Source organism: Gouania willdenowi, unplaced genomic scaffold (assembly GCF_900634775.1).
Source record: "Gouania willdenowi unplaced genomic scaffold, fGouWil2.1 scaffold_6_arrow_ctg1, whole genome shotgun sequence".
NCBI classification, from domain to species: domain Eukaryota; kingdom Metazoa; phylum Chordata; class Actinopteri; order Blenniiformes; family Gobiesocidae; genus Gouania; species Gouania willdenowi.
In genome coordinates, this window is record NW_021145235.1 from 103,532 (window position 1) to 129,372 (window position 25,841).

The 25,841-nt window shown below is 36.5% G+C and overlaps 1 protein-coding gene and 2 non-coding genes across 3 annotated transcripts; 2 read left to right on the forward strand and 1 right to left on the reverse strand.

The window, feature by feature from the left end:
* Positions 1-909: 909 nt before the first annotated feature.
* LOC114460799 (uncharacterized) lies at positions 910-6,908 on the forward strand. Its single transcript, XM_028442684.1, has 5 exons — positions 910-964; positions 1,208-1,314; positions 5,700-5,953; positions 6,087-6,311; positions 6,538-6,908. The coding sequence occupies exons 1-5, from the start codon at positions 910-912 to the stop codon at positions 6,833-6,835; spliced, it is 939 nt and encodes a 312-aa protein (XP_028298485.1). The 3' UTR covers positions 6,836-6,908.
* Positions 6,909-12,727: 5,819 nt separating this feature from the next.
* Positions 12,728-12,800, reverse strand: trnat-agu (transfer RNA threonine (anticodon AGU)). The gene has a single exon. It is a non-coding gene; the product is annotated as a tRNA-Thr (tRNA).
* A 1,608-nt stretch (positions 12,801-14,408) lies between these two features.
* trnai-aau (transfer RNA isoleucine (anticodon AAU)) lies at positions 14,409-14,482 on the forward strand. The gene has a single exon. It is a non-coding gene; the product is annotated as a tRNA-Ile (tRNA).
* The last annotated feature ends 11,359 nt before the right edge of the window (positions 14,483-25,841 follow it).

A 25,841-nucleotide genomic window follows, 5' to 3' on the forward strand; every position in this document is an offset into this window, starting at 1 on the left:
CTTGAAATGGGTGAAAAATTTGAAATTTGTTGAAAAAAGTAAAAAAAAAAAAAAAAAAAAACTTATTTCATTGGATCTAGAACCTCATTTTTTACATTTATTTTAGCATCTCATTTACTTTTAGGTGTTTTTTTAATTTAATAATAAAGTATTATATTTAGAAATCTGTGTCTTTTATTGAATTGAAATCACTGTAAATGTCATTGTCTCCCTCTAGTACCCCTGTAGTGGCATGGCGTACCCCCATTTGAGAAACACTGGTGTAGATGACAATCTGTGGCCTAAGCAGCATTAACGTCAGCATTAGTAAATAGTTGGTATTTCCATTCCACTTCTACATCCCACCTGATTCATATTTCCTTCTGTTGCTGTGTTTACGCTGCTCACGTTCTTTTCTCACACTCATTGTACTCACATGATTTATTTGATCTACAAACACTCAGATCAGACTCAACTGTGAAGGTCTATCGTCTGCTTTCTGACAAACTATCTCCACAATAATCACATGTAGTTTGTGATTTTAGGATAAAGGAGAAAAAACATCTTTTCAATCCTTTGGATCCAAAGCGTTGACATGTTTCACCTTGGAAACTCCAGAGGTCATTGGTCTACTGAACACATGTCTAACCATTGGGACTGTGTGTTCATAAGATAAAGTCAGTGAGCTGATCTATTGATCACAGTTCAGCTTAATATCAAACATAGAGAACAAATAATGTTATTAGGTACACACACACACAAACCTTTCTGTCCTTCAGAAATAGATGTTTCTTTCATTTGATTTGTTTTATATCATTGTTACAAATGTGTAAACATGAAGAAAAAAAATCTAAATAAAAAAATTGAATCTAATTCAAAATGTTCAATCCAAATATTAAATCTAAATCTAAATTCGCTGAGAGTACCGACATGCTGAATGTCAGTGATGAAGACATCAAGGATGCAGAAGACCTTGGAGGGTGGGGTGTGTGGAGTGTGGGCGGGGATTGACAGGCGTTGACCAGCCAACCTTATATGATTTAGCTTTACACTCTGTGACTGATATAACATCTAGATTGAACATTTTGAATGAACATTTAGGGCCTGTACTACAAAGCTAGATAAGTGAAGCCTGGATTTATCTCCATTTATTATTATAAATCCATAATTCAGACCAAAAACAACAGTTTTACAGGTGAAGCTGTGGTGTTTATGTGATCCTGACCAGGAGCAGCCCTGCATCCAGGACTTGGCAGGCTGGAGCTGCTGTTCTTCCATCCCACCTCCTCAGGCGTGTTGGCTGTAGGCACCACCAGATCTCTTCTGATATGGGACGTGAGCTCCCAGGATGCACCGCTGTAACAATCGTAGTCTGTGTTAGTGTCTTATGTTGAACTTGTCTCAGCTTGTCTGTTAAGTTTTCATTTCAGACTGTCCTGTTGTTGGTCGTAGGCTGCTTTTAGTTTGTTGGAGACTGTCTGACACTGTTTTACAGCCCTGTGGCTCTGTCTAAATGCTGGAGCAGCACAGGTAACCCTTATGTTTGCAGTCCTGGTCCTAGTCTCCCTAGACGGAGACCCCCCTCACACTTCTTCCCCCTACCATGAGCCCATCCTGGCTGCTGCTGCTGCTGATCCAGCACCCCATGCTCTCATTAGCATAATCAATCAATCAATCTTTATTTGTATAGCGCCAAATCATAACCAATGGTATCTCAAGGCACTTTACAGTAGAGCAGTCTTAAGGACGGACTCTTCATTTTATGGATACACACATATGCATATACACGTATATACACATACATATGTATCCCACACCCAACATGAATTCATCATGGCGGCAAGGAAAACCTTCTGTTAAGCAGCAGGAACCTTGTGTGGATCCCATTCCTATGATGAACAGCCATCCACGTTATGCTGTGTTGGGTGTGTGCAGAGAAAAGGGTGGAGACAGAGTTGTTGAGACTCTGTAACTCCACACTGAGGATCCCACGGACCTGCAAGACAAAAGCCAGAAGGAGTACAGGAGCAAACACACAAGGGAAGAATCAGACATAGAGGGAGTGTTTGAAAGAGGAATGGGACCCTCTCCGGTCCCTCTCTAACCTAAATGACCTCTCTCTTAACGCCCTCTCCAGCCTCTCTCCAACCGAGCATGCCAGACCCCCCCCCGGCAGTCTATGCCTATTGCATCTTAATTATGAGCTATGAGCTGGTTCCTAACTAAAAGCTTTACCAAAGAGGAATGTTTTGAGCCTAACCTTAAAGGTAGAGAGGGTGTCTGCCCCCCGAACCGTGGTTGGTAGATGGTTCCAGAGAAGTGAGGCCTGATAACTGAAAGCTCTTCCTCCTATACTACTTTTAGAGACGAATGGAACAACGAGTAGTCCAGCATTTTGAGAGCGTAGTGTTCTGGGGGGATTGTATGGCACTACAAGCTCCTTGAGATAGACTGGTGCCTGTCCATTTAGGGCTTTATAAGTGAGAAGAAGAATCTTGAATTCTATTCTATATTTTATGGGAAGCCAATGCAGAGAGGCTAATACAGGAGTAATGTGATCTCTTCTCCTAGTTTTAGTCAGTACACGTGCTGCAGCATTTTGAACCAGCTGAAGTGTCTTAAGCGACTTGCTCGGGCAGCCTGCTAAAAGAGAATTACAATAATCCAGTCTAGAGGTAACAAAAGCATGGACTAGTTTTTCGGCGTCGCCCTGAGACAGGATGGATCTGATTTTAGCAATGTTACGGAGATGAAAGAAGGCAGTTCTTGAAGTTTGTTTTATGTGAGAGTTGAAGGATAAATCCTGATCAAATAGAACCCCAAGGTTTCTAACAGTTGTGCTTTGTGCCAGAGTAATGCCATCTAGGGCAGTTAGGCTAGCATAGGTTTCTCTAAGGTGTCGCGGGCCCAGTACAATGACCTCAGTCTTGTCTGAGTTGAGAAGAAGAAAATTTTGGTCCATCCAGGCCCTAATGTCCTTTAGACAGGCCTCAAGTTTAGATAGCTGATTTGTCTCACCTGGCTTCATTGATACATACAGTTGGGTATCATCAGCATAGCAGTGAAAGTTAACAGAGTATTTTCTCATAACATTACCAAGGGGGATCATATAGATACAGAAGAGGATTGGACCTAGCACAGAGCCCTGAGGAACCCCGTAGCTTACTTTAGTGTACACAGAAGACTTATTATTCACGTGTACAAACTGGTACCTATCAGATAGGTAGGACTTAAACCAGTTTAGGGCAGTCCCTGTGATTCCAAGTAATTTCTCTAATCTCTCTAGTAGAATATAGTGATCTATAGTGTCAAAAGCTGCACTAAGATCGAATAAAACCAGCACTGAGAGTCGTCCTTCATCTGAAGCCCAGAGTAGATCATTAGTTACTTTAACTAAAGCAGTCTCTGTGCTGTGTTGTGCACTAAAGCCTGACTGGAAGTCCTCAAACAGGCTGTTGTTTTGAAGAAATTCACAGAGCTGAGCTGCCACAACTTTCTCAAGAATCTTTGAAATAAAAGGAAGATTAGATATAGGCCTGTAGTTTGCTAAAGTGCTGGAATCAAGAGTAGGTTTTTTGAGAAGGGGTTTGATTACAGCTACTTTAAAGGACTGTGGCACGTAGCCTATTGATAGGGATATATTTATTGTCTCCAACAAAGATGGGCAGACTAGGGGAATAACTTCTTTAAACAGCTTAGTTGGGATCGGATCTGAAAGGCAGGTCGATGGTTTGGAGGATGAAATAATAGAGTTAAGTTCATGAAGTCCTATATGTGTGAAACAGTTTAGGTTAGGCCTATTTACATTTAATGGTACAGCAGACCCAGGTGAAGGCAGGGAGTGGCTGATTTTATATCTAATCTTGTGAATTTTATGGTTAAAAAATGTCATAAAGTCCTCACAGCTGAGGGCTAGAGGAATCATGGGCTCAATAGAGCTCTGACTTTGTGTTAGCCTGGCTACAGTGCTGAAAAGGTACCTCGGATTATTTTTATTTTCTTCAATTAGTGAGGAGTAGTATGTAGATGGACTATGTCGTAAGGCTGTCATGTATTTACTATGGCTTTCTTGCCAAAGTATTCGTGACTCCTCTGTTTTATTGGAGCGCCACATTCTCTCTAATTTACGGGTTGTTTGTTTGAGTGTGTGAGTTTCAGAGCTAAACCACGGAGCTTTCCTCTGACGTTTAATAGTTTTTTCCCTCAATGGGGCAATTGAGTCCAAGGTGGATTTTAGTAGACTAGCAGAGCTATCGACAAGCAGATCCAGTTGAGAGGGGTTATAATTAATGTCATAGTTATTTATTGGATGGTGCACTGAGTGTAAGGCAGCAGGAATGGCCTCTTTAAATTTAGCCACAGCACTGTTGGATAGATTTCTACTTGTAACTATTTTATTGCACAGTGCGAGATCCTCTAGGATAATGTTAAAAGATATTAAAAAGTCATCTGATAGCAGAGGATTTTCACGGTAGACTTTTAGTTCATTAATATCAAGGCCATATGTTAGAACAAGATCAAGAGTATGATTTAAACGATGAGTAGCTTCATTAATAGTTTGAAAAAAGCCAACTGAGTCTATTAGGGACATAAAGGCTGAGCTCAGGCTATCACTATCTTTGTCAACATGGATATTAAAATCTCCTACTATCAGTATTTTATCAGAACTGAGGACTAAGTTTGATATAAACTCAGAGAATTCTGATAGAAATTCAGAATAAGGGCCTGGAGGACGGTAAATTATCGCAAATAAGACTGGCTGGCAGGTTTTTGATTCGGTATGAGATAAATTTAGAACCAGGCTTTCAAAGGAAGTGTAACTGGCCTTTGGTTTAGGATAGATTAGGAGAGAGGAATAATAAATAGCTGCTACACCACCTCCACGGCCTATGTCTCATGGCATATGAGTATTTAAATGACTGGGAGGAGTGGCTTCATTTAAACTAACATATTCATCTTGATACAGCCATGTTTCAGTTAAACAGAATAAATCAAAGTTATTTTCTGAGATAAGGTCATTTACTAGTAGAGATTTGGATCTCAGTGATCTAATATTTAATAGAGCACATCTAATGGTTTTATGTTTTGGTGTTTCTAGATTTGAAATTTTAATTTTTTTCAGATTTTTATAATTGATAGCTCTTTTATTTGATTTTATGTTAAAATCATTGTGAAATATGGGTCGGGGAACTGACACCGTCTCTATAAAATAATATTCATCACCATCACAACAGTTGTCATGGCGATGAACACAGCTATCCTGATAGCAATGGGAGGGAAACTGTCCTAAGGCAAGCGCAGAGGGGCGTGGAGGACTCCGCCTCTGTAACATGGTCTCATTCATGAGATGTCATAAATGTGCCATGTTTTCTGTCGCCTCATCATCAGCTTCTGCAGCTCCTTCACCTGCTGTGACCGCTCTGCTCCCCCATTCCACACAAACAGTTTCTCCTGCAGAACAGTCTAGTGAGTTTTACACAACTGTTTCTAAAATCTCACGTTTTGCTTATTTTTTTAAATTTAAAATGTTTTACTCTAAAGACTTGTCTTTTTCTTTTAGCATCAGCGCCATCTACTGATCCATCTCCACACTCCTCTTCATGCCATGTAAGAAGTTGTTTACCTTATAGAAAAAACAAAGAAAAGTTGCAATAGCTTGGATTGATGAGTGTGCACTGCTGTCATCAGTGCTTCTTTTTTCTTGTTTTTGTTTTTGTTAGGATTGGGTTGGCCCTGATAACATTGAAGGGTATGGCGCAGTGCAGGATCTGGCTGATTACATGGCTGGACTAAGAGACCACCGTCTTGCGCTGACTCAGGAGGAATGTAATCAGGTCATTGCTCTGTGGCAGGAACTGGGGGAGGATGACAAAAAAAAAACTGTCTACCCAGCTCGACACCAGACCAGCCTGAGCAAGGGACGATTCCGGGCTACGAAGAAGATTGTGGCTCCAGGTGTGGAGAGCACCAAAAGGTGAATTAAACTAGGAAAACACAATATCTGGGTTATGTAAAAAAAAGTTAAATATAATGTAAGTCACACATTATTGTAATGTTTTTAAAGCATACATTATTTTTAACTACAGGTCTTTCATCGGGGCTCACAGTCCTGCACAGTGGCCCGACTGCAACAGAGTGGTTGAGGCGATCTTTGTCAAGCTTTTTGCCATCTACCCGAGCACTGTGTGCTGTGAGGGAAAGAAGCTGTCAAGATACACTGTGGTGATACGCACGTACAAAAACATCAGGGAGTGCGTAGTCACAAACGCCAGGCTGATGAGCGAGACCACTATACAGCTGCCTGAAGTAAATGCTGCAACAGTTTCACAGTGGTGAGTAGGATTTATATAAATATACATATTTTATGTAGAACTGATTTTGTTGACCACTAATTATGAGACTTTTTTTTGTTTATGAAACTTTATTACATATTCCAGATTAAGGCCTCGGGGACATATTTGTCTTATGTAAATCACATCAAAAGCAAGATTACATTTTTTGTCCATTTTACAATGTAGAAACTTTTGTTTTCATATAAATTATTTTGTGTTTTCATAGGTACTGCAGGCGGTGCAAGGCACAGGAGCAGGATATTTTAAAGCAGGGTCTTCCAGCTTTACAGGCCCCAATGGCAGCTCCATCAAGACTTCCACCTGCCCTGCAGAAAGGACAAACTTTTACATTTGGCTCTTTAGCTCAGCCTCATCCTTTGTGCTGCCACCGAACACTGCTGGGCAGGCACAACTTAAAGGAAGACCACCATCTCAGCCACCACCACCACCACCACCACAGACATTGCTCTTTTTTCATCCTGTTCCACCTGCCCCTCCAAAACCCTTCATTACTTCCCCTCTAACATTTCAGACACAGGTAACACCTCAAGCGGTTCCCTACACCACACAGCAGTATAGGAAAAGACAAATGGAGGCAGAGCAGTCAGGTATTTTTAAAAGAAAATACACCAAAAAGAAAGACACTATAGTTTACAGCAAGTGCAAAAAGGACAGGAACCCTCCTACACATCGCCAGTATTTTGGCAACTGGTATTGAGAAGAGACTGAGACTCAGTCCTATGATGAGTGGAGGGATTTACTGGAGGAGCGCCATTATGGCAAAAAGTAAATAAAGTGGGAAATGAGGAACCTCTTTCCTCCACTCTCATCACAGGGCTGAATTTGCTATTTGTAAAATAGTTTGTAAATTTGTAAATAACTGTAAATAATAGATATTTTTAAGTTTTTTTAAAAAAGTATATATTTCAAGTGTTTTATATCTGTTTGTTGTTGGAAATTTTTCTATTTTATACTTGTTGGGGGTGGGAGGTGGTGGTGATATTATTTATAGTTATTGTGATTTGTGAATGGTTGTTTTCTCTGTATTAAAAATAAGACATTTTTTTTTTTAACAATTTCCTTTTTTAATCTGGCATTAAAAACTACAGTGTTTGGAATATCATATCTACATCTGAACTCATTGAACTCAGGAGGGCTTGACAGGGTTTTTCAACCCTTTAATGCTGTGCAGTAACATCTAATTAAAAGCTGTTTTCTAGTATATACATTGGTTAAGATGGTGTTTTTTTAATGAACAGTTTCAATGGACAAGAGTAAGTCTGAGGGATGAATATAGTTTATATATATATATATATTTTAGATTTATATATATATAAATACATATAGTCAGGTATATGTATACAGGTAGTCTGCAGTGCTGAGTCAGGTATATGTATACAGGTAGTCTGCAGTGCTGAGTCAGGTATATGTATACAGGTAGTCTGCAGTGCTGAGTCAGGTATATGTATACAGGTAGTCTGCAGTGCTGAGTCAGGTATGTGTATACAGGAAGTCTGAACTGTGGATGTGACGTGGAGCAGGAGATAGAAAGCAGCATGTTTTTCCTCAAGAAAGGAAAACCAGGACAAAAAGTCAAAGAAAGGGAGAGAAGGTGAAATGAGGGAAAACAACTGTTTACTCAGTTCTTCAGAGATTTAAAACACACATCTTTTTTAGACAATATATTATTTAGTCTGAAATTAACTACGTGCACTCACACATTTAAATACTAGAACATTCCTTTTGTACGTCAAATCTTAAATGGAAATAAGGTTAATTTTAAAGAAATATTTTTAAGACATTTACTACATTTTGCTGCCACCAAGTCTTAAATAAGTATCCAGTGTCCCCATGATTCTAATCATTCTATATTTACCTTTTAATAACCTTTGTACACATTTGCTTTGTCTGTGTGTGTATATATATATATATATATATATATATATATATATATATATATATATATATATATATATATATATACTGTATATAAATATGTATACAGTATATATTAGTGATACCTCCCCCCCCCAAAAAAAAGCCACTCCTTAAATTGTAGCAAAAATATGTCACAAACACAATATTCAATAAACCATTAAAATATAGTAGAACAGATTTATAAAATACAAACAATGGATATGGAGTCATTAGCTTATTGCAGTTTTTTAACCTTGGGGTCAGGACCCCATGTGGGGTCAGCCTGGAATTAAAATGGGGTGGAAATGTCTCATAATTGGTTAAAATAAAAAGAAGAAAAAAAAGGTAAAAACAGATTAAAAATCATTTTTTATATTTTTTTAATTATTATTTTTCAAATACACGTCACACACAATAAATATTATATATCTGGATCCTATACTTAAACTTTCACAAATATAAATCTAGTTAAAATAAATATGGCACACTTATCACTGTGTGCACTAATCCTGGCTACTCTGTATTTGTAACATACTTTGTTAAACATGATCAGAAACTAATTATATATATATATATATATATATATATATATATATATATATATATATATATATATATATATATGTCTCTGGGGTCACTGGACATTAGTGGCTGTGGTTGTTGTGGTTGATGTTGAAGCAGGGCTGGTTAGGAGAGGAGCTGTCTGTCAGTGTGTCAGCTGACAGTGCACTTATCATTTCAGTTTTGGCTCTAATTATTGATTTATAATCTTATTATTTTTTTATTATTTTAATTTTATTTTGTTGAAATATAGGTTCCTGACAAAGTCAAAAAGCCTTGATCAATAAACACATGAATGTGACTCTTTTATGTATTTAAAAACTAAAAACTAGTCGGTGCTGACACTAACACAAGACAAAGGTGAAAGCGTTCTCTGGTGGTCGACTGCCTTTATGGTTAAACACATTGATGTTAAAAACAGCCAAATGAAACTGCACTGGCAGTGTTTTCAAATGTTCATTCACTTTCTTTGCATAGGTGCACTTGTGGAATCTGTGTAACCATGGCAACAGAGTCAGAAAACATCTTCTCCAGGGAGATACCACAGCTAATGTCAATCATTAGTTAATGAAATAGTAATGATTATTATCTGCTAGCCTGGCTCACTTATCTTTTCATTTTCTATATGTTACAAGAAGAATACATCAGCTTCTAAAGACACCTGCTTGTATGGTGGATCATCCAGGTCTGGTAGTAGTGTGTCTGAATGTGTTCTACCTGCAGAATGCATTCATTATATATACAGTATATAGAGCACACTATGGACCTCTACAGCTATGGAGATAATATGTTTGAAATGAAAGACTGAAATCACACAAATCAATGTATAAACATGAAACTTTTATTGTTGATGACACACACAAGTCATCCAAAACACATTTTTACACAATATGTTGTGTTTTCAGTAGTTCTAGGTACTTGGCATATAGAAGCTTTGTGAGCTGGTGTTGGGGCTTTTTGGGTTCCTCTCCCTGCTTGTGTTGTCCTAAGAATAAGAACTGAGTTCCCAGACGACCAAGGACATTATGTGGGGTTCAGACCTGCCCTTGACTGAACCTGGACACATATCTGCCAACCACCTGCTGCTTCTCAGGTCTGTCAAACTGAGCAGACAGATCTACAGGGACGGGGATTGACATCAGCTGGGGCGGAGTCCTCCAAGACCTTTTCAAATAGGAGGTCTAGGAGCTGATCCACGTAATCTGTGATACAGAAAAGCACTTTATTATCTTTACTGTTTAAAACCTATGTTGTTGTGTTTTGATATCTAATGATGGTCCTAACTAATTTTTTATTTTTTTTAATTTTTTGAAAAAATATGCCTCGCTATAGTCTTTTGATTTTGGGTGATTTTTGTTTTTTGTCATTTTTTCTGTCTTACTGCTTTCTTAGCCCTGTTTAAGTATGTGCATTATATTTGCAGTAGTTTTTATGGTGTAATGATGGTCCTAACTCAATTTTTTCTTTTTTTGAGAAAAATTGCCTTGCTTTTGCCTTACTTTTAATTTTGGGTGATTTTTGTTTTTTGTCATTTTTTGTGCCTTACTGCTTTCTTAGCCCAGTTTAAGTATGTGCATTATATTTGCAGTAGTTTTTAGGGTCTAATGATGGTCCAAACTCAATTTTTTTTTTTTTGAAATTTTTGAAAAAATATGCATTGCTTTTGCCTTACTTTTGATTTTGGATGATTTTTGTTTTTCATCATTTTTTGTGCCTTACTGCTTTCTTAGCCCTATTTAAGTATGTGCATTATATTTGCAGTAGTTTTTAGGGTCTAATGATGGTCCTAACTCAATTTTTTTTTTTTTTTAATTTTTGAAAAAATATGCCTTTTTTAGACTTTTGATTTTGGGTGATTTTTGTTTTTTGTCATTTTTTGTGTTTTACTGCTTTCTTAGCACAGTTTAAGTATGTGCATTATTTTTGCAGTAGTTATTTGGGTCTAATGATGGTCCTAACTCATTTTTTTTTTTTTTTTTTTTTTTTGAAATTTAAAAAAAAAAAAAAATGCCTTGCTTTTGATTTTTGGTGATTTTTGTTTTTTGTCATTTTTTGTGCCTTGCTGCTTTCTTAGCCTTGTTTAAGTATGTGCTTTATATTTGCAGTAGTTTTTAGGGTCTAATGATGGTTCTAACTCAATTTTTTTTTATTTTTGAAATTTTTGAAAAAAAAAATGCCTTGCAATAGCCTTACTTTTGATTTTGGGTGATTTTTGGTTTTTGTCATTTTTATAATACTGAGTTCATGATACTGAGTTCACGACACGATTCTCTCACGATTTATTTTACAAAATGGGACTGTAGACAAATGATGACTAAAAAATATTCCTTTATTTTTTGGGGGAAATACTGTACTATTTTCCTTTTATTTTTGATTGTTAAAAGAATCCATTGATAAACTATTCAAAACAATGCAATTGAACTAAAAATAAATCTTGAATGAAATAAATAAAGGAATAATAAAAATGAAGAAGAAGCCTATTAATTTAAATTCTGGTTCTCTAGTAAACAATGCAAAACTATATAATAGTTCTTTTTCTTTTTAAAAGTGCAACTGAAAATGTATTTTGTGCCTTAACAATTGGACTTTAAAAAAAAACACTCTGCACTGTCTCTTACGTCAGATTTGTTTGGACCAGCAGAGGGCGCTGGTAACCCAGTGGTCGGTTGGCATGCAGCTAATTTACCGGTGAAGAAGAGATGCTATGCTAGCAGACAGAGCTAATGGAAAAACATGACTTTTAAAGATATTCATGTAATATTACAGATATTCTTTTGGTGCTAAAGGGCTAAGGAATAATTTATGAACATGTTTAAGAGTAGAAGGCGGCCAGAAAGAAAGTAGTAGCAGATTCTGCCCGCTGCCAACACCTCTGGAAGGATAAATAGATAGCGGCCTCTGCTGTTTAAAAAAAGTACTGCGATTAATTTTTCAGAGCATCGATGTGAACTGTGATACCTATGAATCGATTTTTAACTGCCTTACGATTAATCGTTACATCCCTAGTGATCATGAATTAAAATGACGGTATAATTGTAATTTAAAAAATATGTTGCTGTTGTAATTGTAATTACATTAGAAATTAGTTCAGATAATTTACATTGTAATAGTAATTGCCATGAAAAATCTATAAAACTTATAATTTAGTGCTAAACTTGGGAACCATGTTACAGTTCTTTGTACAGTTCTATATATACTGTATGTATTTTGAGTGATACTTTTGGGTGTGACCAATACTAGACTGAGTATTACGTGGCCCACGTCTGGTCCAAACCTAAAGCTAATAAATGATTGCTAATCAGGATGCAGCAAGTTAAATTTACTAAACAAGAAATATTGAAAAAATATGTTAAATCTTAAAATAAGAAGGTCCTGATAAATATTCTAAAGCGTTAAAATAAGCAGAAATGGATGATTATTAGATTAAATTACTTGAAATCAAACTTCCTCCAGCACATTAATAAGTGAAATATACTGACTATAAACAAATTATTATTTTTTTTTTTTTATTTTATTTTATTTTTTTAATTTTGCAAATGAAAACTTTGGAACAAGAAGAAAACAACTAATCTAAGTAAAAACTGACTCAGTAATAGTGAAAAATGATTAAGCTGTTTCTAGATACAAGTTGACTAATTTTGAAATAAACTTAAATCTATATTAAAACTAAGTTTTTGTTTTTAGAATAGACATTTTATCAGAATAATAATCAGTGATACACTCCACAGGCCAGAGAGGACTTTGGTACAGTAAGTGGACTGAAGGAGACCACACCCCCTGCTGTGAGTTACACTGGAGAGTCTTCAGCTCACTTCCTGGTCCTCTGTAGACTTCACAAACCAGGAACGCTTTCTGTTCAAACCAATCCTAGAGAGGTTAAAGGGTGTGAACAAAACCCTTAGCCCCACCCCCTTTGACCTGTAGGTAACAGGGAATGAAGGCCTCAGTGAGAATTGAACTCACAACCCCTGGTTTACTAGACCAGTGCTCTAACCTCTGAGCTATGAGGCATAGATGATTTTTCACATGGCAGATATGCACTACACCACTTACATGTACAACTGGGCATCACTTTTTTTTAAGTTTTGGGGGCGGGGCTCTAAAAAATCCACTCATGGTGTAACTTTTTTCTCTTACAGTTCCATCTTAATGTCAACAGTTATGATAGTGTGTGGTCTTATTTTGGTCCTCAGTTATGAGGGAATTCCAACTCCGTCATCAAATCTTTATTTATTTTTTTACCAATTTGAAAGGCTACCAATCAATAGCCTTTGTTCAATCAGCTCTCAACTAACACCCATGTATCTTAACCACATGCTAGTTGTGCTACAGTTGTTATATCATTCTTTAATTGTCTACTCACCACTTTCTAGGTGTTTTGAACCGTAAGCGCTTTAACTCGTAACCAGTGTTGTGTGAGTTACTGAAATAAGTAATGCGTTACTGCAAAAAGTAACTTTTGAGTTACTTAGAATGAAAGAATGTATTATTTATTTTGGGTCATTTGTGTCCGTACAGCTTCATATTAGTGCTGTAATAATATAATAATCCACTGTTGATCAACTGTGCCCCTGTATTAACATTGTTTTGTATAAAAACCTCTGATAAATGAAATGTTACTGTATCCAACCCTACAGTTTATAATCATTTACATTAACAGAACTAAACTCTGCTCAGTATTAATCTTTACAAACACCAATCTGACTGAAACACTAAGTATTCTTTCAATACCAGTTTATTTATCTGAGACCAGCAGAAACTGTAAATATTACAAGGAATTGTGAAATAAATAACACACAAAACAACCTGAATATTATTAAAAATTAAAGTGGCATCAGCATCATAAAACCGTTGTGTTTAGCCTTAGAATGTTCCCTTACAGCTTTAGTACAAAAACTAGCAATAATGTTCAACATAAACACAAAAAACCTTCTAAAATAAATAAATGAAAGCAATCTGAATTAACATTAGGAATACATTTTGACCAACTCTGCTTTACATAAACTGCCATGAAACAACCATAAATGATGTGCATATAAAGCACAACACAGCTGCTCCAAAATTAAAACAGTATTTTTTCAGCCTTAGCACAGTAATGTAAAGTAAGTTGTGTGTATTCCAGGTGCACATTCTGCTGTTGAAAATGCTTATAAAAATAAATGTGGAAAAACAAATTCACAGCATTTTTCTCAACAGTCACAGTTCATTAAAATCCATACGCTGTTGTTTCGGTGCAGATGCTTCCATCACATCCACCAATGTAGCGTTAGCTTAGCGCTTCACCGATGCATCTTTTGGAGACAAATGAGTAAAATAATTTGCGTATTTCCACTCTGAGAAGCTCGTCCTGCTCTTGACTCGCTATGATTGGTGCACGTGATGTAAACAGAAACATGCTGACAATGCTTCTTCTTCTTCTTCTTCTTGTTTTACCGTGGTTGGCACGGCGTCCCGCAAAAATATGTAGAGCCACTGTAAACAGGAAGTACACCGCAGCTAGCAAAGTAATGGACAAACGCAGCATAATGTAATGGAAACGGCGTTATTTCTTTAAAAGAATATTGCGTTACAGTACAAGTTACTGTAAAAAGTAACGCACTGCTCGTAACCACGTTCATAGGCTAGTTAGCTCAGCTGGTCAGAGCGTGGTGCTAATATCGCCAAGGTCATGGGTTCAAGCCCCATACTGGCCAGATCTTAGCAGTTTGTAAAAGAAAATGTTATTATGTTATTGTTAACCATCTAACCATTAGAAACACAGCTTATTGGGTCTTATTTCATCTGATCAACCAAATTCAAGGATTCACAGCCAGCAGAGACACTCTATGAGGTGTGTGTATTGTTCTTTAACATAAAGTTCTATATTTGGTCCTGTTTACTTTCTCACATGATTAAAAACCACATCATGCTTCACTTGAGGTGAACCTAGACCCACATTTTATAGAGGACCAGAGTCACTTGTTTGCTCCATACCAGAGTTCTAGTGAGCTTTCACATATCACAAACAGACCAGAACTATCAGAGGAAATGAAGCATGGTGCTGATCACAGAGGAATGTGTGAATGTTCAGCACAAGCAGCAGACACTAACTTATTCAGAGAATACATTTTAGAGAAGTTCATGTCTCCTTTGAGAACTGGAGGTAAGGAACCACTGATATACACTTTTTTCTGCAAAATACTCACAATTTCCAACAAGAATAAACAGAATTCTTCTTCAACACCTCAGACTGCTCCTTCCTGATATCATTTATTCTAAAATCAATCACAACATTCTTCACGTGTGGAAACTCTTCCTTCCAGGTTTGATACCATGTCATCAGGTAAACAAAGAACCTTTTACATTTTGTTGATAATCATCTGAACATTTTTCACAGATTCATCTCCAATGATCAGCGTATGAGGATTTAAATGATCTTGATAGAACAAGTAGAACAATAGTTATGATAGATTAAAAACGCTGCACTTTTCCTGGTCATTTTTGTTGCGTTCAGTGTGTAAACGAAGAGTAAAAACGGGACGTTCTACCTTCTCTCACAAAGCAAAAGTGTTTGAAAGCAAAAAATACACCTCTTCCCTAATGGTGAAAAACACACATCAACCAATCAAAATGTGATGACAACTCATGACGTGTGGTTGCTGAGGAAGCGGTAAAGTGTGTGTGACGCGCTGCAGAGCTTCAGACAGAGCAAACAGAGACGATGAGGGACATGATGAGTGTCTTAGGAGGATGACTAAGTCGGTGAACCCTCTTGTTTGTAGAGGAAAATAAATGTTCTACTCTTATAAACAGCGCTACATAGAGGAGAGGACATGGAACATGTAACAGACTGATCTCAGCTGCTCAGGCAGCAGAGGCTCCGCCCCCTGAGCTGAGCCCTGCAGACAGAGGAGGCTGTGACTCTGAGGAAGGAGAACAGCAGGAGTCCAGATAAAGACACTGTCCTCCCATAGTTCAAAGGACCTGTGTCTAATGTTATGATACTGTTCATCATCACCCACTGGTTCAGAGACACAGATGATGGTCAAAAAGCCCCCAAAGGCAGACTGAAGTGCAGGCTCCGCCCCCAGCTGGACACTAGGTGATGGGACACACCAGGTATTGATGGAAAGACAATGAAGCCTATGAATGAAAACAAACTTTCTTGTAACAATGCTTATACACTGTCTTGTTGGTGTAAATCTACATGTCTAATAAACTTAAACCTACACCATCCTCCCAGTCCTGTTATTCTATACATTACTTAACAGAAACCTAAAAGCTGCTTGGTCTAGTTAACCTCCTGAACAATGTACAACATATAATGGGATCCTGAAATTAGGACAGAGAGGAATAGAAGTGAGACATGATCATTGATGAATATTAAAATTAATAAATGACAGATTTAGTGATATTTTCATAGACTATTTATTCAACACATCAGCACGGAATATTTCCTCATACATGGCAACCTTTAAAAAGTGAAAAGAGACAAAGAAAGAAATGTGAGAAAAAAAAACACTTGATGGACATATGATCACAGTACTGGTATCTAGAAAAATGTCATCAACTCTATACAGTATTTACTTAGAGGAACCTCCTGAACAAACAATGAACAACATATGATGGGATCCTGAAAACAGGACACAGAGGAACATGAGATGAGATGAATAATAAAATGTATGAATAACAGATTGTGATTAAGTGATATTTTCACAGACTATGTACTCACCACATCAATAAACAGTCACCTTAGACCTCCACAGCAGTAACACAGACATGGCAACCTTTAAAAAGTGTAAGGAGACAAACAGAGAAAGGTGAGAAATAAACACCTGATGGACTTGATCAGCTGATCACAGTATTGATATGTTCACTCTAGAAAAATAGCTGAATCATGTATTCTATACAGTACTTACTGAGAGGAAACAACGACAGGCTCCCAAAAATGAGTGACATCATCCTATAAGAGACAGTGAGAGGTTAAGGCTGGAAGAAAACAGCTGTTTGTATAAACAATACCTCATTCTTATATTTATTCCACCAAGTGTCTTATATATTAAGACTTATTAAGATGCACTAATTTTTATTCTTTACTTGTTTTTCTCTCAAGTTAAATGCAAAACGTTTTCTCTGGACTGTACTTTGTGCAATGACAGTAAAGTTTAATCTAATGTTATCTGATACATTATATGTGACTTGGTTGATGGTGTGAAAAAACAAAAACCAACAAGAAACACTATAATAAAAATAATAATCTATCTATAAAAGCAAGTAACGTCTGTGTGTGTGTGTGTGTGTGTGTGTGTGTGTGTGTGTGTGTGTGTGTGTCTGTGCGTGCTTGTGTGGAGCAAATACCTCCCCGACGCGGTGCGAGTTCGACCTGAAACTTGGTGAACGGGTTCCAAATACCCCAAGTGTGTGTATCTGTTATTTTGGAGTAATTCGGACAGAGCTGAGAGGGTGTGGGAGTGGGCTCTTCAGTGATTGGATAACAACATGTTCCAATAGGGCTGACATCATTGGAACATAAGGATGACATCATCCTTGAAGAAATTGGACTGATGACATCATCACTGGAGAGGTAGGACCAATGTTCTAATGTTCTAATATACCAATGTTCCAAAATGGGTGGGGTATGGGGTGGGCTCTCCAGTGATTGGCTCTGGCCCGCATTGTTTTAGAACACTGATGATGTCATCAACAGTGATGTCATCAGAGTTCCCAATCAGAATGTTCTAACTGATGATGTCATGACAAATGCAGGTTAAACCAAAGGGGATATGAGAGGAGCGTCTGAGCCGCACGCACTACTATAACTACTACTACTATAACTACTACTACTATAACTACTATTCTACAAATTACTTTTGGTTGTACCATGCCAAAAAATCTAAGTGCAGAGAACGAGTAGAAACATGAGGCAATGCGCCAGGCACGTGATGCTGAGTCACCTGAAGTCCAAAATGCACTCTGTGAAGAACAGACTAATGTTCTGTTCATTAGTCTGTTCTTCACAGAGTTACATTTTGACAACATTCACAGAGTGAAGAACAGATGGCCTGGCCAGCAATGCTGCGCGTGAGGCAAGACGCCGTGCAGCAAAAACACCTCAGCAGCAAGAGGAACGCTTTAACGCTACAGAGTATGTACAACTCTTTGTACATCCAATCTTCAAACACATACTCATTTGGCAATAATTGACAACTCTACTTAAGGTTCCACTATAACTATAAATACATACCTCCGATGGGCGCTGTAATAATAATAATAATAATAATAACAATAATAATAATTATTATTATTATTATTATTATTATTATTATTATTATTTTTTTTTTTTTTTTTTTCCACCTTAGGAGCTCTCTTACAGCCTAAGATGTTTTGTGAATTACTTTTATCCAAAAAAAATCTTAAAATTTTTCACTAAGAGCTACTTTTAACCTTAGGATGCTTTGTGAATACGGGCACAGGAAGGTATTGAATGACATCAGGAAAAATTACAAAAAATTGAAGCATATCCAAATAACTTTATCATCAAAAAGGACATACTGTAAGTAGTAATGAAAGACAGAGAACGTAAACAAGTTTAATATTTATTTTTTTGACGGTGTTGTTAATTGGCTCAAGAGTTAGAAGTCAAGACATTGTAATGATTTTAATATGTTGTTGGTTAAAATTATCATTGGGTGTGCAGTGCAACTTCTCACAGATATTTGTAACCAGTCACTAAAAAACGTTTTTCCAAAAAAAAAATGAAAACAGCTAAAGTCATCCCCACAGACACACACTCTCACACTACACACCTGTTTCTCTACTGCCACAATTCTCTAAAACACTGGAAAAATCATTTTATAGTAGACTAGATTTCATTACAAAGCATGATGTACTGTGTGAACAACAATATGGCTTCAGAACTAAAAGAACAACATCACTCACTCTCATGGAACAGAAAACAAACAATACACATTCGGAGTATGTCTAGACTTTAAAAAGCCTGTGACTCCATTAACTATCAAATTAAATGTAGTGACCTGAAATTGTGTTTATTTGTACTTACCTTGTTTGATGAAAAATGATGAACTTATTTGCCTTGTGTGTTATGTTCAAAGGTTTTTCATCTTTCTTGTCACTGGAAAGAATAAAAATAAGAACGAGTGAAATCCTGAGTCTGGTGAAGTTCTTCCTTTTTCAAGTGTGGGAAACCAGGACGTTATAAAGACACTTGACACATACAGTCACGCCCCTCCCCCAAAGGGTAAAAATAAAGAAACGTGAACGTCTCTCTACAGAGACTGGGTTCCCATCGTTCACAGTGAAGAGATGTTCAAAAGACTGGATTGGTTGGTCACATGACTAGCTGCACCCCTCCCAGGCAGCATGTGCATGAAGTCATAACTCTAATCTCATAACAGACATGTCTGGACCAGTGTGGTCTCCTCACATGCTGGAAGACAGCAGAGATTTACCATCCAATAGAATAGAAGAAACGCTGAAAACCACCACAACACCGTCACTGTTTAGTCCTTTAAAAATAAACACTGTTACATTTTGACAACATTCAAAGATTTGCATCAATACGATTGGCCCATAGAATGTGACATCACTGAGCACCAGCACCTCCTAAGAACTTTGTACAGTTGACTTCTGCTGTGACAACTAGAAGCACACGAGCCTCCACCAGGGGGCAGTGTACCATAGCCACAATCATCCTTCTCATAGAAAGCAATAAAGGAATGGAACCAGCTCACAACACACCTGAAAAGTCAAAGTGAGTGTTTTCTGTTCACTGTAGAACTTCAAAAGTGTCTGTGGAACAATCAAAGCTGCTCACACGGACACTGAGGTGGACACTATGTTTGAACCACATGACTTACAACTTACCAACAACACATTCATGTGGATTTGATGAAATGTACTTTGTGTATTGAACTGATGGTAAGTGTTTATCAATAATAAATGAGAGGATGTGTTTGTCCAGGTGTGTTACTGTAAATGACAGGTGTGGATGTCATGTACAGGTGTGATGCTGTTCATGTATGTGCATGTGAGAGTGTATGTTCTGACTGTTCTTAACTCATTGTTCTTGTACATTTTACTATTGTTATTGATTGTATGTTATTGTATGTTTTATACAGATGTAAACTAGCTGTTTAGCTATAATCTGGTGGAGAACATCTGTCTTTTATCAGCTTCATGTCTCTATGCATTGGCCCTTCAAAATAAGACTACATAAAATATATCCTAATAATACTATTATAAGAAAACATAGTGTTTTTAATTAATCATGTATGAAACACCTCATATACATCTTGTGTTTTCAATTCAATGAGGCTTATGATGTTGCTAGCATATTGCTATTGCTAAGCAAATGCTAGCCAATGCTAATGCCAGCACCTGCATCCTCACTTGCATTTTCTTTTATGATATTGCAGTTATTCTTCTTATATTATTATATATTATTCATTAACAGGATAGGTCAGATTCAGAGACACATTTTACTGTAGGGCTACACTGTATATGACATTACATCACTAGTTCACAACTTCACTAGCTTCTCTCGTCTCCTTTTTCGGCATGTACAAAAAAAATAAAAAATGTAAAAAAAAAAGTGAATGTAACCATGTCGGAAATAAATTGAATAAATAAATAAATAAATAAAGACATAGCTTTTGATGAGATGCACCAGCTCAGATATATTTATACCATTTATACTATTTTTATACTTATTTAATTTGAACTAGATTTATATTTGAGAAAGTAAAAGTATAGAATATAGTTGTTTAACAATGTGTTTGTGTGTGGTGTTATAATATGAAAAAGAATCATGATTTATTAGAGAGATATTTTCTGTTATTATAAATTATTAGACATTTCAGGGGACCCCATTTGAATTCCAGGTGTCCCTACTTGGGGTCATGACCTCAAAGTTGAAAAACACTGCATTCCATTATGTTTTTTTAAGTGTGCAGGAGTAGGAGGTACATGACTTCAGGTTAAATGTCTGAAGGGGTACGGGACTGTAAAAAGTATGGGAAACACTGAGTGTGGCAGGCTACACAATTATTAGCACACAATTATTAGCACACATTTATTAGCACAGGATTATTAGCACAGGATTATTAGCACATGATTATTAGCACACAATTATTCGCACACAATTATTAGAACACAATTGTTAGCACGCAATTAATAGCAAACAATTACTAGCACACAATTATTAGCACACGATTATTAGCACACAATTATTAACACAGTTATTAGCACATAATTATTAGCACACAATTATTAGCACACGATTATTAGTACATAATTATTAGCACACAATTATTAGCACACGATTATTAGTACACAATTATTAGCACACATTTATTAGCACAGGATTATTAGCACAGGATTATTAGCACATGATTATTAACACACAATTATTTGCACACAATTATTAGAACACAATTATTAGCACACAATTAATAGCAAACAATTACTAGCACACAATTATTGGCAACCAATTATTAGCACACGATTATTAGCACACAATTATTAACACAGTTATTAGCACATAATTGCTAGCACACAATTATTAGCACACGATTATTAGCACACGATTATTAGCACATAATTATTAGCACACAATTATTAGCACACGATTATTAGCACATATATATTAGTACACAATTATTAGTATACAATTATTAGCACATAATTATTAGCACACACTTATTAAAACACAATTATTAGCATATAATTATTAGCATTCAATTATTAGCACACCATTATTAGCACACCATTATTAGCACACCAGACCACTGTTCTCCACCATATGAAGACCATCTGAATGAACTGATCAAAGTTTGTCATGGAATCATTTCACCTTCTGACCTGAAATATGACCATAGACATTAACACTCTTTAAAGTGTACTGGAATGTTGGTGGGAGGGGCCTGTGCTATTACGTTGATTCTATTCTATTCTATTTCTATCTATTGATTGAACGTGAACTGTAAAACTTTGCTCATTGAGTCAAAACTCTAAACACAGCAAATAAGACACAACACTGTGAAATAAAGCATTCACATCTATGTCAAATATAAACTCTGCTATTATAACCTAACAATCCTTTGTTTAAATATCACTGTAATAATAAAATGATACACACTTCTATCATATAAATACACTTTCAAATGAGCAGCAACACACTAGTCTACTTTATAGAAAACACCGCAGTCTTTAGTTTTCACTGTTTTTATTCAGTTCCACAGAGTTTTCACATCAACTAAAAAATGAAATAATCAATTCTAAATTATTACAATAATGTATTTTACAGTTCAGTAAATTCAGCTAAAGCAGAAATAAAACAATATAGTGTAAACATAGAAAAACACAATAATGTGTGCTTATGGACCCATCCGTCTGTTGGGGTCTGACCACAGGATCTCCCCTTGACCTCACATCAATGTCCCCCCAGACCTGTTCCAGTGTCTGCAGAAGAGACATATGGGCATGTGGTTGGTGGTCATATACACACCATCTCCAAGCCTAGTCCTCTGTAGGATTCAGAAATGCTGAGTCAGGGGCAAATACACAACTTTTAATGGATGATGGTTGGTGAACCAGTTGTGGACCAGAGCAGCCTGATGGAAACCAACATGATCCCAGACAACAACAAACCTGTGCTGCTCTGGTCTATCCTGTACCACTGCATCATGAAGTCCATCTAGAAATGTGATTATGTGTTGGTATTATAGGGACCCAGTTTGGTATGATGGTGCAGTAGGACTTATGGTGGTACACAATGTGACGTTTCCTTTGGCCAATTATATGACGTCCTGGTGGTCTGTTACTGTAAAGCACAGGTGTCAAACTCAAGGCCCGGGGCCCAAATCTGGTCTTTTAGAGCATCCATTTCTAGATTCACAGTTTTTATTGTCATGTACACAGTAAGGAAATAAGGGGTATTTATTATTGTTATTGTTATTAATTGAATTTGAACTTTAGTAATTGAGAATATAATTCTAATTGACTTTCAGGGGATAATAATAATTGAAAATGAAAAAAATGGTGGTAATTCAGTCGTAATTAAACATGGATAATTGAAGATGTAATTGTAATTGAAAAATGTAATTGACTCCAACCCTAGAAAGTGTAACAAACTGACACATACGTTGAATTCTACCCATAATAACGTATAAACCTCTAGCTACGTGTAGTGTAACGCAGTGGCTCCCAAACTTTAAGTGCCCAAAGTACACCAACAAAGATGTGTAAATCTGAAGACACACCTATTGTGTGTGTGTGTGTGTGTGTGTGTGTGTGTGTGTGTGTGTGTGTACACACACATACACACACACACATGCACAAAAGAACACAAACAAGTAAATAAAAGTTAATTTAAATAAAGATCTTAGTAACAGGTTCAAAATATATATTATTAATATTATTAGATTAAAGGCATTGCACTAATAGCTTTAGCCAAAATAAAAACAACAATAATTGAACTTAAACAGCTGCAGCTTGAAGACTTTAGTACAAACTGTAACTTTGATACTAAAGAGAAACATATAAAGTGGCTCTAGTGATAATTTAGCTCATCAATTATTATTATTATTAATACTAAAATGTTTTACTATTGACATTCATATTTTGTGAAAAGATGCAAAACTTCCATATTTAACAATAAATAATAAAATATCAGTAATGAACACACATAAACATCAAGCTATTAAGATTAAAATCAAAATTAAAATACACAGTTATCTTAAAATGACGTTAAACTACAATGAAATAAATTAATAGACCACTGTTGCCATGCAATCAGTGTTTTTTTAACAGCTAATGCTCTGCTAGCTGCAAACAGCTAACGCTCTGCTAGCTGCTAACAGCTAACGCTCTGCTAGCTGCTAACAGCTAACGCTCTAGAAGTGTATCAAAATATTTAACATCTTGATATTAAAAGGTTTTTACTCTTTTGAACAAAGATGAACTGTTTCTTATACATCACAGCAAAGAGCTTAGAGGCCTTCATTTTTGAGTCAGTGTACCACTGAGATATATTTAAACTTATGGGTCAAACAACAAGCTCCCTGTTTCACTGATTGATAGGTTGTCTTTTTCTCATCTATTTCTAGAGCAAGGTGATTCCATATATGGTGATGAGATATGACCCTGTAGGATGACCTTTCTCTTGTCTATATAGACACTAGCTCATAGTATAGATCATACTTGGACTGCATTAACAAATGTGGAATCATGAAAATAATTTAATTTGGCAAAATCATATTAATTTGTGCACAACTTAAATTGTTTGAAGCTCGTTCACAAAGCAATTATTTCCATATTTTCCAGCGTAAAGGATGTTTTTTTTTTTTTTTCATTCAAAGTTGAGGGTGTGAACAATGTGGGGACTTCTCTCATTGTAACACCATGATTGATCACATGATCAACCAAAGTGGTTCAGATCTCATCAGAGATTACAGTCCTTTGCTTTCCTCTTCCTCCTCCTCTTCCTCTCACTCCTCTGGCTCCGCCTCTGTTTCTAATGTTGGCATCCATTGGTCCAAAACAGAAACACTCACCTGTCGTCCTTTTATGCTGAAGCTCTGATTGATAATTATAAACCTTTGTGACAGGTGTTTGGTCATGTGATCAGTCAGTGAGCATAGTAGAGGGGTGCATGAGTTACATGTTGTGTTGTGGTCATTGTGTCTCAAATAGCAGTATTTATGTTTAACAACTGATAAAAACTGTAACTGTGATTGTCCCAAACATCCTGAGGTTTATTCCATAAAGCGGGCTATGTTCAAACTCTGAGTATGTTCAGGCTGAAATGAGGGAAACTCTGAGTATCTCATTCCAAAAAGTGAGGTATGTTCTTCTCTGAGTATGTTACCATGGCAACATTGTCCGTGAACTAAACCTGGTCGCTGGCAGGTTTTATCAAAGAAACCCTGGGTTTCTACCTGGCTCTGCCCACCTGAACCCCATTTCTTAACACTTTAATAAACTTTAACACTTTTCTCTGAAACACATTAGTAACATCACACACCACATACGTGTTCACATCAATACTAATGTTGTGTTGCTTTACCTTTTTTTTTTTTTTTTTTTGTGATAACAGTAGTTTTCTTTCTAACATTGTGGATGTAGATCATTAAGTGAAAGTCACTGAGAGGTTGATCTACATTAAAACATCTACTGACGTCTGTAGTAAAGTTCTCTGAATACAAACCTGTGGATTATATAAAGGAGGAGATGATCATTTAAATTAATCCACTTGTAAGGCTCGATTGTTGTTTTATATTGTTATACAGTTTGGTCTGTAGATCATTCATCTTTGAAGGTATGATGCAGTGAAGTGTGACACTGCTCTTGAAAGCGATGGGTCGTGGGTTCGCGTCCCGCTTCAGTGTTTTTTTATGACATTTTTTAGGTTGTTGACATGACTCTGGCGACAATATTACATTAAGAATCAATATAAATGATGTGATATGAAGCGGCATTTACTGTCTTTATATCCAGTGTAACAGGAGGGCTCTCTATGCAGACATCCTATGCTGCTGACACGTCTCCTCAGACACATTTTATTCATATTATTCACCACTCGTCATGTCACTGAAGCAATAAAGTGATGAAGCGACTAAAAAGTGTGACTAATTATGGGTGATTGAAGCCACTATAGTCACTGAAGACTGAACGCACCTTTAGAACAGGCTCATATTCCTCAAACACCGACTTATTTCACCCATTACGGTGAATAAATCACTATTTTCCGTTTGGTTGTCATGGCAGTTTGAGTATTCTTTGATCCATTGATGATGGCTTTTTATCGCATGCGTGCACGTCAGTAACCCAAGGTTTACATACTCAGGGTTGATTTACCCACTTCATACCAGCTGTAATGGAATCAGATACACAGAGTTTCCCATTGTGGGGTATGTTGACCCAGAGTTTATGGATAGACTCAGAGTTTGTTAACCCGCCTTTATGGAACACACCTCAGGTGTAAATCCTGATCTGAAGTGTGTTTTTAATGTGATTATTATTACTAGGACTACATTCAAATCTGAAAAGGCTCTG